Source organism: Rattus norvegicus, chromosome X (genome assembly GCF_021556685.1).
Source record: "Rattus norvegicus strain SHRSP/BbbUtx chromosome X, alternate assembly SHRSP_T2T, whole genome shotgun sequence".
NCBI classification, from domain to species: domain Eukaryota; kingdom Metazoa; phylum Chordata; class Mammalia; order Rodentia; family Muridae; genus Rattus; species Rattus norvegicus.
The window spans coordinates 71,760,842-71,779,612 of NC_141554.1; the positions used below are offsets into that span (position 1 = coordinate 71,760,842).

Here is an 18,771-nt window from a genome sequence, read left to right on the forward strand (position 1 = left end):
AGTTTATGTTTTAATTCTCTACATTAACTTGAATTACTATTCCAGGAAATTCCTTCTAGTACATAGAAGTTGCAAACAGCTTCATTTCAGAAACTTCCTGGAAATCCATTTATCTGAACAACAAGCTATCAAGTAGCTCTCATCTGGATAAACAGTGACTTCTTAGAACAGCTGGAAAACGAGCATGTTGAATGCCTATTTACTTTTTAAAGTTTCTTTCAAAGCCCTTTAAGACATAAGTCACAAGCTGTGATATAATGTTAATATAAAAATCAGATCATTAACTTTATCCGATTTTAAGCATTCAGATCCCAACGACGACTTGCTGAAACCAGATTATAAAAGCACTATAAATATGTACCCCGACCTTTGATCCTCCTAAGAGGTTATGGGGACAGTGTTGTCATGGTAGTGGCTTTACTCTGTGCTCTAAATAACAAACCTGGATTCATTTGATTAGCAGTCTATTGTAGTAGGGCTTAGGGGATCATCAAGTTATCAGGATGCAAATCTAATTCATAAAACACTTCTGGGGCTTGACACTGTTGTTATTTTAAATAGAAAAATCTTTGCCCAGGAGGACTAGATACAATCCTGTAGAACAGGGCGCCAGATTGATAGCCACATAAAATTTAAAATGACCAATTAAGTTGAATTTCACAAAAACAATAGCTTTTGTCATGCATCTGTAAGTCTGTTTAATGAGAATTTTAATTGTAACAAAAGCCTTGTATTTTGACTTACAAAAGCTGGCAATGGTCCTCCACCATTTTTTTAGGAACATAACTTCACTTAAAGCTCAATTCTGAAAACAAACCTATGGAGTTAAAAAAAAAATCCCCTATCTAGAACCCAAATCAGAAGCCTGGTGGCTGCAGCCTTTATAGCAGGGATTTCATCCAGGCAAGAAGGAATTCAACTGTCAAACTGAGTAACTGGGGGAATCTTGAAGACAGCAGGTGTGGATCCACAAGGTTAATAGGTACAACATGGGCATTAGAATGAAGAACAGACAGGACCGTACTAGTGATTTGTTTGATAAAGTCTTAGGACTAACTTGGAAGGTTTGTATTAGCTTCCTTCTGTAGGATTGCACATTCCTATGCTCAGAGCACCACCACACCTACAAATACACACTGAGCTGGCCCCCACCTAAGGACTGAAGGATCATGGAGAGACCTGAGGCAAGAGACTGCAAGGGAAAGAGGTATCTATGGGGGAAATAGTGAATGGGAGGAGGATAAAAGGGAGGTACAGGGAGAAATAAGGGATTGAGGAAAAGTGAGAGAGAATGCAGAGAGGCATGGCCACATAGAACAGGAAAGAGAACCACATTTTTATTTGACTTCGTCAAAATCTAAAAGACATAAGCAGTTAGTGTACATAAGAGAGACAGCGATACTAGCACATATATGGCATTTTAAAGAAGACTATATCATGTAATGGCTAGCCCATAGGCTTCCTTGGTAGGACTGAAGTTAATTCTAAAAACAGAGACCTCACCTTAAAAGTTTTGCTGCTTCTTCTGTTTATGAAGAACTCCTAAAGATCGCTCAGGTAATTTGATGGCAATAGTTTCTGACTCAAATTGAGAATTTTCTAAGTATTTCAGAGAGCAGTGGAGGGTATAATTGTCCACAGTCACATTCCATTACATTAAAATCCTGCACGCCACAACTATGAGTGTATGTGTGATTTGCAAGCAAGATTAAGAATTGGTTCCTTTCTTTGAGAATCAGGAAAAACACCCTTTCCATGGTGAAACAGTACAAAAATAAAACCCCAAATGTTTATATTACACTAGGATATTCACAATAAGAGAGAGAAAAGTACAAAATTAGTGAAAAATAAGTGCTTAACTGTGTGGTTGTAAATGAGGCTGTAAGGGTGACTGTGGAGATAATTCTGTGGATAATGGCCTTGCTGTGCAAACATGAGAACCTGAGTTTGGATCTCCGGCATTCATGTAAAATGGTGGGCATGGCAGCATGTGTGTGTCTGAAACTCAGCCCTGGACATTGCACGAGGTATCAGCACATCCTTGGAATCTCTAGCCAGGCAATTTAGCTAACACAGTGACCTCCAGGTCCTCTGTGAGACCCTGTCTCAATAATAATGGAAGGGGAGAGACAACTCAGTGATTAAGAGCACTTGTTATTCCTGCAGAAGACCTGGGTTCAATTCCCAGCACCCATGTCAGAAAGCTCAGAACTGTCTGCAACTCCAGATCCAGGGGACCAGATACCCACGTTTGGACTCTACTGGTACCCACATGTGTGTAATATGCATTCATAGACTCAGGCACACACATGCATAAAATAACTAAATCCTAAGTAAGGTAGAGAGGAAGATTTTGAGGTCAGTCTCTGGCCTCTAGGAGAACTTGCACAGGCAAGCACACTAGCACACACATACCCACACTTTAACATCTCACACACACACACACACACACACACACACACACACACACACACGCGCGCGCGCGCGCGCGCGCGCGCATAAACTTTCACTTCGTAAGCTACTGTGCTACTGAAGAATAGAACATGACAGTCTAAATGAGAATCAGGGTGCAACTAAAAGCAATTATGACAAGCAAAAACACTAGGGGGAAAAACTCAGTGACAGAGCACTTGTCCAGCAAGTGTGAGACCATGGGTTCAAACACCAGCACCCCCCCCCAAAAAAAAAGAACAAGCAAACAAAGACAAGCAGTAGCAGATACTGCAGCAAGGTCCTACACCCTCACTGCATTTATAAAAGCATGACATGGATTTACAGGTAAAAGAATTCCACTTCCACTCTACCAAAGAAAACAAAGGGTAACGACTGCCTGGCCACAGCTTAGACCTTGTCAGCCAGAACACAGTGCCAGAGGAATGAACAAGGTCTACCAACAACCTTGTCACAAGTCTTGTCCCTAATCTCAAAGCCCTTTCATTCTGCCTTGTCATTTTTCTGAAAATTGTTGAAGTTGTTGCATAGGCTATAACTCAAGGGAAAAAAAAAGAACGCTCTTTGACAACTAGTCATTTAGTCATTTCTTTCCCTTATAATATCAAAACAGAACTTTAGGTATTAGCAGAATTCCCAAGTACACAGATATAGAGGAATAACAAAACTGTCTGACTTCATAGATGACATTTTTTTTTCTTATCTAAGGTGGCAATTGCTCCACTAAAGGGATACCGTAGCATGAAATAATTAAAAAAAACCAGAAATCTGAATAAGGGTTGGAAAATAATGAACCCTGAACTAAGCAGGAAAGAGCAGTTATGCTCAAGGAAAACCACATGCATTTAGCAAGCAAATGAACAATGTCACTTGAAGACAGGGAGGGGATTGATGCTGTGATGGTCTGAATATGCGTGGACCAGGGAGTGGCATTATTACAAGGTGTGGCCTAGTAGGAAGAAGTGTGTCACCATAGGGGTAGGCTTTGAGACCCTCCTCCTAGCTATGAGAACAGTCTTCTCCTAGTGGCATTCAGATGAATACGTAGAACACTCAGTTCCTCCTGCACCAGGCCTGCCTGAATGTGGCCATGCTCACTCCTGGATAATAATGGACTGAACCTCTGAACCTGTAAGCCAGCCCTAATGAAATGCTATATTCTTTATAAGTGTTGCCTTGGTTATGGTGTCTGTTCACAGCAGTAAAACCCTAACTAAGAATGAGTTGGTACTGGGACTGGGGTATTGCCATGATAGGCCTGACCATGTTTTTGTTTGGAGGAATATAGACTTTGGGACTTTGGATTTGAGAAACAGTGGAATGTTTTAAGTGGGGCTTAATGAGCCATCCTAGTAGGAATATAGAAGACCATGGTGCTCAGGGTGATTTGAACTATGTAGGCCTGCTGGCCTGAGAGTTTTCAATGGAGAAAAATGTTAGTATGTGGCTAAGAGACTGTTTTTGTGGTATTTTGGTGAAGAATGTGGCTGCTATTTGGCCTTGTCTGAACAGTCTACCTGAGGCTAAGTTAAAAAGATTAATATTAATTCCATTGACAAAGAAAGTCTCAAAAAAAAAAAAAGCCCAGGAGAGACTTTGTTCTCTGGTTTAATCTTATGAAGAGTGTTTTAATGAAAAGTAGCAAGCTGAGAAAGGAAAAATATAAAATCTATGGTCAAATAATAAAGGGGCATCAGGAAGTGAAATGGAACTGAATCCTATGTTTGAGGAGATAACAGATTAAGGGAGTTGTGATCTCAGGGCAACATGGTCCAAACATGGTGGTACACATCTTTAATCCCAGGAGAGAGAGGCAAGCAGATCTCTGGGTTCAAGGACAGCCTGGTATAAAGCAAGCTACAATTAGAGAAAATATTAAATTCAGGCATGGTGGTCCATGCCTTTAATCCCAGCATTCAGGAGACAGGGCCATGCAAATCTGAGTTCAAGGTCAATGTACAGAGGCAAGCTTTTGGAAACATCTGTGAGGTATTTTCCTGGTTACGTGAACTGAACTGGGAAGATCCATGCTGACTGCAAGTAGCACTTTCTAGCTGTGGGCCAGATATGAGGGGGCTGCAGGGAGGTTGGGCCCCTTTGCTTTACATCATGTTGGCAAGTTGTTTCACCTTGTTACTGCCACTGCCATCATTCACTGCCATCAGAATCCAATGTCTTCCCCTCCCTTACAGGGACTGAAGCTACAAGTTTATTATAACCACACTGGCAATTGCTCGTTCTCTACTATAGCAAAGTTTTAAATTAGTCTATTCCCTGGCAACATCGAGATGTCTCAAACATGTCTAATGAGTGATGTAATTCAATCTCTCTTACCCTGAAAAAACACGTTTCTTTCCCTATTCCAATATTTAAGCTAGACAATTTCACAGATTGAAGTCCTTAGAACAGAGGGGGGAAAGCCATGGAACAAGTCCAGTTTTCTAGGACAGAGTCCTATGATGCAATGTCACTCCTAGCCTCAGGTTACAGAACAATATGTCATACCATGGAGTTCCAGTTGCCAGGAAACCAACTGTTATAAAATAACCAGCATTGACTTTTTTTTCCAGACCTAAGTTGGTACCCAATAGGGGGCAAAATGGTCCCCATTATGCGTTACTGAAAATTTTTATCTCAACATTTCTTTTAAATGTATGACATGCAAATATATGTTTACACACTGTGCTAGAGCAAAGCTCACTGCAAGACTCTGCCCAACCACACACATATTTCCTATTCTGTGGAGAAATAAAGCAGGATGACATTTTCATTTTTACGAAGCAGTGATTAGGGTCAGCGGACTAAGAAAAAGAGGGTATAATGGTTGCTGTACGTCCCAATAATTTCAGGCAGCTTAGCTGATTACATCAGAAAATTGATTTGAGGCTAGAGCAGTTTTACAAACATCGTGCTGTGAAAAATCATAAATAATGGTTATAATGAGAGCCCATGAGAATAAAGTCAACAAATTAAGTGGGAAAGATCTCCTAAAGACAGAATGAATAAATGGAGCTAACAGGGAATTGTAGCAGCGCTACACCTCTCCTGGAGAGGAAACTTAATTCCTTGGCTTCTGGGGTTTCTTTTTCAGCTCTTTTTCTTCCAGAAGCACTGGGCTGTATCCCCATGTGCTCTCTCTCCTGGACTCTTTTTTTCTGAATTCCTCCCCCGCATTAAAGCACCTCGGGATTGCACTAAGCCTTCCAGGATAACCAGGGAATCTTCCATGTCAAGGTCACCTGATAGACAACCTCGATTCTACTTGTGTCCTCCATTCTCCTTTGTCATATTGAAAGAAAATATAAAAACTGTGCACTTTATCTAGGCTTTGGCTTTCCACACAATTCGTTCTGTGACACTGTCAAAATTAGCTTCTCAGATACCTCACCACCAGTCTCAAAAGGAAGATGATGGCTTGCAGTGAAGAAAAAAACAGTTTCATGTTACTCACGGAAAATGCACGTACCTTTGGGCCATCTACACAAAGAGTGTATGCAGAGTGTCTAGTGTTGATTCCTTGAGCTTTACAGCTTACTGCCTTGGTTATCCCTAGTGTGCTACACAGACACAAATGATGATAGTCTGCACACACTCCCATGTGTGCCAGGACCAAAGGAAGGCTGAGAAGGGCAGGCTTAATTGGCAGCATACACACAGATGTCAGGAATGGCAATTCTGAGACTTCAGCACATAAATGCTAGTATCGAACACACAGAGGGATTTTTTTTCACTCCCAGATATAGCGGGGCAACTGGATCAAGACTTACTAGTGCAGGACTGTGGCTGACAAAACAGACACAGAGAGACACAGAAAGGAAAACCTTACCATCACCACAGCTTGCTATCTGAAAATACTTTTTGGATAACAAATTGAGTTAGGACCCAAGCTAAAGTCTTGGTCAACTGAAGAGATCAAACAAACAAACTTCTGGAAAGCTTAGCTAGCTAGAATTTCCAAGCCACAGCCTAAGGATACACCTCAGTGGAAGACAGTTCTTCAGGAATGCATAACAAACCGACTTCCATCCCTAACGCCACAGGAAGAAAAATGTACCTAGCACAGTGACTAAGAAGAAGGAGCTTAGGTAGACAAAGCAGTGGCCAAAACCTAGGCATCCTCTTGAGTCAGCTGCTAAATACAAAGCTGTACATAAATGAGAACGCCAGAGAGAACTCCACAAGCCAGGCAAAAGAAGAACATAAAGTTAAACAATGGGGCGTTATGCTGAAAAATGCCAGGAGTTCCAGAGCAAGCAGACATTTATGTTGTCTTTTGAATGTATCTGTATAATCTGTATATAATGTGTCTGTTTGGTTTTGTGTACCTGTTTGCGCCTGCCTGAGTGTAGGACTGAGTGTCACGGCTCTCATGTGGAGGTCAGGACACCCACCCTCTCAGGTGCTGTTCCTCACAAGCTAAACTTTTTGAGATAATCTCTTCTTCACTGTGTCAGATTTGCTGGTCCACAAGCTTCCAGGAATTCTCCTGTCTCCACTATTCATTTTGCCTCAGGTGCACTGGTGTTACCTTATTTGGCTTCTATGAGTTCTGAGGAACCAGATTTGGGCCCTCATGCTTGCATGGTATGTGATTTACCCCACTAAGCCATCTCCCCAGCCCCAAATTTTCATTCTAATAAGTAAGAATGAAGACACAGAGACATCAAAACTTACTAGCAGGTCTAAACAAACCAGTAGAGAATACTTTATGTCTAGCCTAACAAACTTCCAAAAACATTTGAATAGATACCCTACAAAAACAATCACACACACACACACACATACACACACACACACACACACACACACACACACACACACACAAATCCAACAGCAACAACAACCCTACCTCAATGGTCTTTGACTTCATGAAAATAAGACATTCCATAAATCATAACAGCATCCAAAGAAGATTACAAGACACACATATACACATAGCCATGTACAGATACTTGTGCGCATGAGTGTGCGCTCATACACACACACACACACACAGACACACACACGCGCACGCGCGCACACACGAGGCCATACTGTTTAAAAGAAAAATGTAACCCATATCCAGGATAAATATCACCCAGTAAAGGAAAAAGTAAGAGTGCCCAAGACAGAACTCTGGAAAATATCTTTAAAACTTTATAAGGTGGGGGGAAGGGAATCCAGGAAGGGTTACTGATGAACGAGTAATACAAAGTTAAATGAATGAGGAGAGTATTGGATCGTGGGAGTCAAGTAAGGAGATAGTTCCCACAAGGAGAATGTGTTCAAGCCAGAGAGCAAAGAAAGCAGAGAGAAGAGTGCTGCTTGGATTTGGTAGAAGTGCGCATGCGTGCAATGATCATGGCCAGAGAAATTTGAGCAGAGGTGTGGTGGCAGAGCTGGCTTTTTTGGGCCTGAGGAATGAACAGGATAAGAGAATGAGAGGTGACAGACATATATTCAATGAAAGATGGTCTCTTACTCTTAAGTATGTAAAATATTTGTCGGGTTCACCTCTAAAAATATTTCTTAATTTTCTACAGGCTAGGTATGGTGCTACTTGGGAGGTTGAGGCGGGATGATTACTTGAGTATAAACATTTGGGACTAGCCTGAACAACAGAACAAGACCACAACTCAAATTTAAAATGTTCTTCAACCTTCCAGAGAAATGTGTCTTTCTCTTTCAGTCACACTAGTTTCTGTATAAACTAACCCCATTTTTAAAAAAAAATGTAAATTTGTTACCAAAAAAGGCATTGAGCAGCTTCTGAACCTGGATGTTGCTGCCCACAGTGCGGTACAACCCTTCTGTCTTGATCCCTAGGAAAGGAAAACCAGGTTATCTTATTAGTATTGCTCCAGTGTTCAAGGTCCCCAAGGCAGAAAAAGGAAGCTTTGTACACTGATGTTAGTTCACAGACAACAGAGAGGCTCTTCCTTCTCTCTTCTAGTTCTCCAGCCCTCTCCTGTCACAGAGGAACAATCCTACAGTCATTATCATACATCCAAAGATCTGTCACGGTTCCATTTGATTGTTCCTACCCACCCGCCCCACCCCACCCCCAGTTTATCTAACACACTCTACAGTAAATAGGCATGTGCTTCAATGAGTTGCCACAGGTAGCTGGGGGACAGTCTTCCAGGTCAGAAGGGAGCTAGCGATTGAAATATACAGAGGTGATATCCATCCCCAAGCTGTTCTTGGGCTATGATTAGAAAGGAGAGGATTGGAAGACAGCAAAAGTGAAGTAAAAGGCCACTTTTCCACTGAGAAAGGCTGATGCAATGCTTCAAAGAAAACAACGATTTATACACCACAGCCACCTGCATTCTAAATAGCCTCAGAAGGAAACAAGGTCGTTTAAAGGTCAGTGGAGAAGTGCGCTAATTCTACATGTCCCTGAGTTTAGATGTGAACCCATCAATTTTTAAACTGATATTAAAACAATATGTGGGAGAAGATGAGTTCTCGATTGTTTGAGATGGGACTGTCAGTGGAATGCTTGAGGGACAGTAGGTGCTAATTCAGAATGCATTCTACACCACTCCAAGGCTTTGCTCTCTAAAAGAGAAAACCACAAATTATGCATCTATGGTTGGATGAGGAACGCTATAATGGAAGCCAGTTTAGAACTGGCTGAAATCTTAAAATTTGTGTCCAGTGTACAAGCTATCAAAACACAGTCCAAGAATGGACTTGTGCAAGGGAAATTCTGGGTGCTTGTGAGAAAGCTCCAAGAAAACAAGAGTCCTGTGACACCTGTTTCTTCAAAAACCTGGAATTGTTCTTGGAAGGTATCTTTGTGCAGCTCTAGTGGATAGGAGGGAGTTTACTTCATCAAAACTGGGTACCACTATTTCTTTATATGCTTCTATGGAAATACGTGATTTTCCACATGAGGTTTGTTCTTGTGATTGTACACTTTCCTTGTGTGACTCTTCTTAACCCTTACAATATAAATTGTCTGGGGCTCTGAATAAAACTGGCTATTGCAGGAGACTTTAGTCTATGCCATGTTTAGGCTCCATTCTCCCAAGGCCAAAGACCAATTCAAGTGGTAAACACAAGCCTTATACAAAGCTGCCATTCTGATGATGGGTACGGAGCATCAGATAACACGATTCTTACTTTAGAGAAAGTTCCTTAGTGTAAAAGCAGAGGTGTTGAGGGGGAGTGCAAATTCAACACTTTCAAAGTGTTGTTTTCAATCTTACCTTTGGTCTCAATAAAATTGATGCACTTCCTAACAAACTTGAACCCCACTTCATTCAGCTCCACTGTTTAAAGGAAAGGAAAGTAGAGTCAGTTCATTGCATAATACGCAGTTTCTACCCAAGATTCAAGAGGCTCGGGAAGGAACTTCAGTGAGAACCAGGAGGGCAGGTGTACATCTCCACTCACTGTGAGACTGAATGATGCCATTCTCAGGGTAGGTTTAGACAGTTATAACACAAAGTGCTTCTGCTTAACCCTTTATATCACATCTACCCTAAACATGAGCAATGCCAAATAGGAAATGCTACTGTGGAAGTCCACAGAATTTTGACCATCTGTCTACAACAAGGAGGAGATAATGTATTTCTCTGGATCAACAGTAGCAGTCACACCATTAGTTTCAATGGTGTAACTTCCTTACTTCAATCAATATGCAATTCCAAATCAAGGCTAGGTTTCATTTTACAGTTTTGCTTGAATGGGGCATGTCATCAATGCCAGCGTTTGCTGCCAATGGGACAGCTTTGAGCTTATGATGTCCATAGGGTAAAAATTGGGATGACTTACTTTCTTCCTGTTTTGTTATAGGACTGTGGTAGATCTACAAAAGAAGAAAAACCAACAAAGACTAGGTTATTGTGACTCACTATTGTGACTCACTCACTCAAAAAGGATGCCAGTTCATTCCCTAGATAGGCTATCAAAATCATTAGAGATGCTAGACCTGTAACAAGAAAAGGAGGTGAGACAGAGTTATCTTTACCCAGATCTCTAGAAAATGCAACACCTAAAAGTTGTACTGAATGTTCACATGGTTCACACAGCTGAAGCTGCAGCTGATTCACCTTAGACATAATTTAAGTAAAGCTTAGGGCAGGTTTTTTTTGGGGGGGGAGCAAAAATACATTTTAAAAAGAGAAGTGGTTCTTGCTATCTTGCCTTCTTGCTCTTGCTCTGTCCCCTTGCTCCTTAACCCCCCTCTCTCTGTCTCTCTCTCCCCCCATTCCCCTCCCCCACCTCCACGTGCTCATGGTCATCCTCTACTCCTCTCTCTCTCTCTCTCTCTCTCTCTCTCTCTCTCTCTCTCTCTCTCTCTCTCTCTCTCCTCCATCCTTCCCTCTCTCTCTGTCTTTCTCTGTCTCTATTCCCTCAACTCCCCTTCCCATGCCCTGAATAAACTATTCTATACTAAAAAAAGGTAGAAAAGGAAGTGGTCTTCTTAAGGACACCCAGGTAATGGGCATTAACACTAAAATGGTTGATACCATTCCAAATATATGAATATTACATATAGAACACAGGCAGATCCTATTTCACAAAACAAATACCATTAGGTATAAAAGTCACAGATTAACCCAAACACAGTAATACTGAAAGATTTCAATACCCTACTCTCACCATCATGAAGATCAATTGAACAAAAAAGCAAGACAAAACAAAAAGTAACAGAACCATTGAAAGTAAATGGCATCGTAGATAGATGAAATGAAAATGTACAGAACACTCCATCCAAATTCTACAGACCATACATACTTAACCCATCGAATTTCGCTTTGAAATGGATTGTATACTAAAATACAAAGAGATGCTTATTCAAAAACAATGCCATGAAGCTAGGATCAACAGCAAGAGAAATCATAGAAAATATACAAGTTCATGGGGATTAAACAACTATCTAATGATAAATCCACCAATGAAGAAATAAAAAGAAAATCAAAAGATTCCTAAAATTTAATAAAAATCAAAATGCAATGCATCAAAACATGGGACACTGTTAGACGGTCCTAAAGTGGAAGTTTTTAGCCCTGATTACCTACATTAAAAAACCAGATCAGGGTTGGGGATTTATCTCAGTGGTAGAGCACTCGCCTAGCAAGCAGAAGAGCACAAGGCCCTGAGTTCGGTCCCCAGCTCAAAAAAAAAAAAAAAAAACCAAAAAACAAAAAACAAAAAACAAAAAACAACAACAACAAAAACAGATCAATTTTGAATAACTTAATAACATAATGAGGCATCTTAAGACATTGGGGGGAAAAGAGCCAACCACAAAATAGCTCCCATTAATAGTAAAATGGTGAACTGATACACTTAAAGTAAAAAAAGTACACATGGCTCATATGATCAGTGGTTTTGGTGTTTAAGAAAACAGTAACACCAGGTGAGGCTGGAAGAACTAAGCCCAGTCCCTCCTTTTCAAAGGAAAAAGTACTGCATATCTAAGTCCTCAGAATTATTTCAGGGAGAGGCATTTCTTCATTGAATAGCATTTGCTGTGACTTTTATAAACAAGGGCTCAGTGGGGTCAGCCACAGTCAAGCTGGGGAGGATACATGTTCAGAGGATCTATATTTTAGCATCATTCTCCACAATTAGCCTCTAATATATTCTGATATTCACGCAGCTAAGGGTAGGGCATGTGTAAGAGAGGGATGGACATAGAAGCGCCTTGCTCCTTGCTTGCCAAGCTTCAAGTCTCTGGGAAGTACACCTTACTCCACTTCTAGCAGCAATGCAATCTCAGAGCTGGCTACTACACTCTTAATTTCTTTTACATATAGTTTTATTTGTGTTAGGGGAGGGGTGTGCATGTCACAATACATGTGATGGTCAAAGGACAACTTGTGGGAGTCAGTTCCCTCCTTCCATCACATAGGTTCTAGGTAACTGGACTCGTGAAATCCCAAGCTTGAGAGCAAGCACCTTCCCACTAAGCCATCTATCTCACTAGTACTGATTATGCTTCTTTAAGCCACAGAGAACCGAGGAAACAAGGGAAAACTATGCTTCCCCATAGGCTAGGGTTTCGCTTAAAGAGAGCCAGGAGGGGGCTGGAGAGATGGCTCAGCCATTAAAGGCTAGGCTCACAACCAAAAATATAGAGAGCCAGGAGGTAATGCCATATTCAAAGACTATAGTAGTCCTACAGTTAGTTATCTGTCAAACCAGAGAAGAAGACCCAAAACTAATACAGCACTCTGGTGTGTATAGGGTGGTTTTCACCTAGTTGTGCAAGGTATGTAGAACAGAAAGCCTTAAAACCATTCCATTGAGAGGAAGAAAACTGAATGATACCAAAATAGCTTAAGTCATCGCCATGTAACAGTAAAACCAGGGCCAGGCATTTGTAACTCCAACACCACTAAGCTCATGTTATGTCATGTGCCACCAAAAGAAACTACTAGAAAGCTATTGAAAAGACAATGCTTTCTAATGACTTCTGCTTTAATTGTTCTAAATTTAGAACTAATCTGACTCTTCTAAAGGATTTTTTTTCCTCTCTATCTGCCTAAACAGTGAAGGATAGCAGCTCTTGTCTCCTCTCCCATGAAAGAGAACAAATTGAGTTTGTAGGGCAAAAAAGTTAGAAAAAAACATTTTTAAAGGAAAGATAAACAAAGGCTTACTTACATCCATGACAATGATTTTCCCACCCTTCTCTATGAACAAGTCAATTTTATACCATGGAAAGGATTAGTTTTCATTCTTAAAAACTTGTAGGAATAGTTATGAAGTCTAATATTGCAGCAGTCAGCTTTAGTGCCTTCTCTGGAGGATGTCCTATACAATTTTACAGAAGACCCTCACGTCTGGAACTCAAGCTGGATTAAAGAAGAGTTGAAAAAGAGACAATTCCTTCTAGCTCAGCTTCTGCTGAACAATCTATGACCACTTCCCCACTGCCACCACTAGAGGGCACTCAGACACTGGCCTATACTGTTGAGGTTCCTTCCGCACCCTTCTCTTCAACCCTACTCCAGTGTTTGGAATAACTTACAGGTTCTTTCCCATCCATAGCTTCCATCCATAGCCTTCTATTGGCTTCTGAAGGTGCTTGCAGAGTGATGGTTCCTGTTCTGGGGTGGAAAAACAACAAGTTGAAGTCAGAAAATTCACCTGAGAGAATGGTATCTGGTATCATCGTTTTTTAGCATACAGTGTCAATTAATGGATATTCATTGTACAAAATGATGCGTTTTATTGAAACATTTCCATACATGTATGTAGTGCACTTCAAAAACAGGATTCTTAACCACTATACTAAATGGCCTCTTGTCTATATGGCTATTGCTCCAAGCTTTGTTTGATTCTATTTCCTTTTCGGCATTCGGCTATGGTTTGAAAATATAAACAAGCACCCACACACCCCCTCCAAAACCTCCTTATATTGAAATGTAATCGCCGATACGAGAATAATAAGTTGAGTCTTTGGGAAGTGACAAAGCACCTTTATAAAAAGGTTTGAAGTGGTGAGTCCATTCCCTCCTCTCCCTTCTTCCACTCGAGAACAAGGAGCATGTGCTTTCTGGAGGATGAAGAGGCAAAACACTATCTTGGGAAACAAAGATTCCCAGACGCCAAACCTGCTAGCACACTGATCTTGGCCTTTCCACCTCAGAACCCTGAGAAATAAATTTCTGCTACTCATGTACAACCCATTCTCAGGCCTAAAAGCAATGAACTGGATGAAGACACCGTTTTTTATCCAGAGACACTAAAGACTGATAGGCCTATTCTAATTTATCTAGACCCTCAGAACCAAACAGGACACTTGGCAATGAGCAAATTCCTGCAGGCATGAAGTCATGGTAGAGTCTCCAGCCAGCAATGAAAAGCTCACTTACCTCACACCTTTCTACACCACACAGCCTCACTCTGAGTTAGAGAATGCAAGCGCAGTAACAAGAACACTCAAAGATGCTGGGCTAATCACTTTGCCTCCCTGAATGGTCACTTCCTCATCTCTTAAGAGTGCTGAAACACACACTCTGGGAAGTACTGCCCAGTGTAACCTCAGGGGATTCCTGTCAAACCCCTTCTTACCTGGAGGGTGAAATGCTCTTTAAGATAAAATTAACCAAAAGCTAGCACTTGGCTCTAAAAATCTAAACTCTCCCCCATTTACCTTTCTCTAAGAACCTCCTCCTTTGGAATACGTCTTGCAGGACTGGGAAGCCTGGTGCCCTCTATAAAGACAGCTATCAACCAATTCACAAAGCTAAAAGGAGGCGCACAAGCTAATGGAAAACAGTCGTGAACATAACTAAGCAGTTTGATGAGGGAGCTGCTCATCGAGCCCAGCTGGCCCACCTGTCAGCTCACTTCTGATCTCAGAAGCTACAGGAGTAAATGTCTGACTCTCAGGGAAGCACTTGGAGATTCTTTAGTGCTACAGATGGTCAAAGTCAAAGACTATTAAGGACTAGAGACTGGGAAAAGGACTATGGAGTAGTTCAGAGTCCTTCGCGTAGGATTCATTATAACTTTAGATGAATTGTTTGCCCTCCTGGAGTTCTGCTTGCCCATCTGGAACCTATAGGCAATGGGTGGCATATATTCAGTAGAGAGCACTGGTTAAGAAGGCTTCCTTAGAGATTCTAACACCTGGACTTGAGCCCTGGCTCCACCATTTAGTAGCGGTGTTATTCAAATTGGCAACTTTTCTTTTGCCTCTTTATCTTCTTTTGTGAACTTCAGGTAACAGCAAACTCTGCTCTTTGTGAAGACTAAAGTTCATTTAAAGAGCTGAGCAGGGCCTGACAGGCAGGAGTCACATGGAACGCAATAGCCCTCTGTGGTGATATAAGTCTAGGATTTCAAATACTGGTATGAACATAAATATTTCCTGAACTAGCAAAAAGGGAGTAAGAGACCTCTACTTGGCCCTCCAGAGAATGCGAGCCAATGTGTGTAATCCCTGCTGGGAAGCCTGGCTCTAAGATCAAATGGACAAGAGAAGGAAGTAGCTGCCACAGCCTGACAAGGTCCCACGTGAAGGGTGCATCAGCCTCTGTGTATGATGCTATTGACTATCCTGATCAATAATGGAATAAGACAACAAAGGCAATGACCGTGGGGGACCACAGCTCAGGGCTCTGTCTTACGGCACAGACAGTTCATGAATTTTTCATCTTGGTATTTTCACATTTAAAATGGGGTGAAGGGATAGGTAAGCCAATGGTTTTTAACATGTAAATAAAAGGGTAAGTATTCACAGGTGAACCATAATCTTAGTTCCTGGGTTCTACTCTAAAAATTCCTCAGAATTCTGGAAGGGAAACGAACATATCTAAAAATCAACACCAAACTTACCACCTACAAAGAGCCAAGCACAGCAGCACACTATGCAAGAAATATAAAAAATAAGTCATGCAGTGTCTTGCCCAGAGCCAAACTATTTGCAATTGCTTTGAGTTGTGGGTATTAGTTACAGGTAGCTGGCAAGTTTAAGCTAAAACCGGAATTAACATGGAGTCCAACATCACTTTTAAGCTCTTTGATGCTGCAGAACCAGAGGTGCTTACAGGGTCACATAGGAAGTCAGAGCCCACAGCTCTTTTTCTTATCCTCCAGGCCTGATATTATTAGGACAATGGGTGCCAGTCACAGTTACTGATAACACTGTTTACTGTCGTAGTCCTTTGGATGGGAATCATCTAGTTTTTTTAAGAGAGATGTCATAGAGACCCATAAACCAAAATTATGAGTGTCCAAAGATATCCCGGTTTTTAAATAAGGCTAATAGGGAAAATGTTCTAATCTCCTTAGTCTATCTGATCTCAATCCATAATAATTTTTTCTGTGATATTATAACTTCTTAGTTAAGGTCATTTCGAGCAATTTAATTATTTTGCTAAATTCTTCTCTAGTACTCAGTGCCCGATATATAGAAATAATGGATGAGAATAAAATCAGGTAACATACACAATCACTGACGTCTGGGGAAACTTCTTAACCAGCAAGCATGACTATCACCCAAAATAATGTCAAATACTTTCACTTCAAAGGATAGAGGTGCCTTTTGTTTATATGTTATGGTTTCCAATTTTGTATTTTTATAGGATTTCCGTTTACTAATGTGTGTGTTCTGAGGCTATATGTACTTCTTGTGCTTTTTCTTTGGCTATTTGGTTTTCTTGTTCGTTTGTTTGTCTTTTCCTATTCAGGTTTGTTTGTTTGTATTTTACCTTATATTTTCTAGACGTCTGCAGGTTTTCTAATGAGAGAGAGCAAGAAAAGATGTGTGTGTGATTGGGAGAGTGAGGAGGTGGGAAGGGTCTGGGAGGAGTTTGAGGAAGAAACCATAATCAGAATATATTGTATGAAAAAAAACTATTTTCAACTTTTTAAAGAACAAACAAAGGTGTAATTAACCTTTTTTTAGCTGGAGGCAGAGGGGGAAAGAGGAATAGAAGGCACTGGAAAGAAACAATATAACGATGCCCCAAATTTGCAAGCAATGGCTCAAATATTTGGGAGTCAATAAATTATTCTAATTCACATGCATATCTTCAAAGTAGGAGATGCTTGGATCATTTTACAGTAAGTGGGGGAAACTCCCCACTACTACCTCTACCCTTCACCTTCTCTTCCAAATTGTGTCACTCTACTTCCTGCGTCACACTTAAGAGAGTTGTCTTGAAAAGAACAAGCATTGTTATTCTGTCAGCTTTTCAGCACTTTGAAAAAAATCAAAGCTTTGCATATATGACGGCAAATTAGATTCTAGGAGATATGTTGTTTTTTTTTTTTTCTGCCAGAGCCAATGAGGTAAATGTGGCTGAGAGATATACAGGAAACAAAATGAAACCAAACCATATGGAAACGCTCTGATCTGGTCTAACAGGGACCCTAGTGAAGGGCAGATTGAAAGGCAGGATCAAGAGACAGGGGAGGAAATAAAAGAGCCACCTAGATTCATGGGTGGTACACAGTGACCGTGTCAATTCACAGCATCCCAACTTACCTTTCATTAGCTTCAATATCAAAACAGAATCTCTTGTCAATTGACTCTGTCTTCCTTCTCACACAGTACTTCAAAGTTAAGTCCACAGGTCCCTGATAAGAGAGAAGCATTTCCTTAAAATCCAGAAGTTTCTTCCCTCATCTATACTGTCCTCAGGGTCATTTGAATGGGATCAACCAAGACAGAAGGAGCAATGGGCTGACTCACTAAGAACCTTCACCTTCAAATCTTGGAATTACATGGTCGATGGCTTCTCCCTGTTCTAAGTATCAGTGGTCAAGACCATGTGAAAATGAAAATGCTCGGGGCAGGCCAGTGCCCTTTCCCAAGCACAGTGGATACAATAGAAGCTCACTACACATCACCAGGGCAGTGCAGGAGAAATGGAGTGCCCAAATGCCATTAAGTACACGTAATAAATTTTTCATGAGGTTTCTGAGTAGGAAGTTGCAACGAGGAAATTAGCTATCTGAAACCATCCACAGAATGTTCGAGAAAAAGTAAGCATTAAAGCCCTACTGGATGTGGCAGTAAACACCTTCAAGATGAAAAAAAAGGCATAAAAATGGTCTCTCCAGAGGTAGGAAAAAAGCAAGGAGACAAGACTTGTTTACTAATCAAAGCAACATTTTTACATTTGATACATGTGGGGTAGTATGGTTCATAATATTCCCGTGGGAACACAAATCTGCCAAAGCCCTTGGTGGCCACAAACTCCCTGATTCTTCATTGTTTGCTTTCCTCTAGTATCTCAAATGGGGACAATGTGGCACCGAAAGAGAGATAAGACTTAGATAACACAATGAACTATATACTGTTATTTTTAATACAAGGTATTTTTAATTCATTGGTGGTTTATTATTTTCTGAAGTTGTATAACACAAACTTCCCTCACCCTTAGAGGTGAATGTGAGAGGTAAAATTTATTAATGATATGCAAGTTGGTAAGGTCCAAGTAGCATTACAGTAGGAAGGTTAAGATTTGGGATATTGCTTCACGTATGCCATTTACTAGCTATGTGACCCTGGCAAGGCAATGGCTCCGAGTCCTAACTTCAGAATGTATTAAATAAGAGCAATATTGGCCTATGGTCTCAAACTCAGAAGCCCTGCATATACTCCAGGCCTGTACTTATGACACTATTCCATTCAAAACAACGTGCATCATTGGCGAATTTACTCAGTTTTGACCAATTTACTCGGTTGAAAAGTAAACAGATCACAGAGCTAAGATTTATAGCCAGAGCAGACATGATAAGATATGCACATCTGTAATCCTCAAACTCCAACCTGAGGGAGATAGATAACAAATTCAAGGCTAGTCTGGATTACATGGTCAGATTCTGTCTAAAAATTTTAAATGTAGAAATAAACAAATA

The 18,771-nt window shown here is 40.8% G+C and overlaps 1 protein-coding gene across 4 annotated transcripts in view; it reads right to left on the reverse strand.

Moving 5' to 3' along the window:
• The window catches only part of Ophn1 (oligophrenin 1), a 396,257-nt gene that overhangs the window by 151,388 nt on the left and 226,098 nt on the right, over positions 1–18,771 (reverse strand). For all 4 annotated transcript variants that reach the window (XM_087599762.1, NM_001107848.2, NM_001434037.1 and 1 more), the window contains 5 exon segments: positions 17,393–17,484; positions 13,424–13,502; positions 10,216–10,249; positions 9,648–9,710; positions 8,178–8,252 (listed from right to left, as the gene is read on the reverse strand). In XM_087599762.1, coding sequence (XP_087455888.1) covers positions 8,178–8,252; positions 9,648–9,710; positions 10,216–10,249; positions 13,424–13,502; positions 17,393–17,484 — 343 coding nt within the window.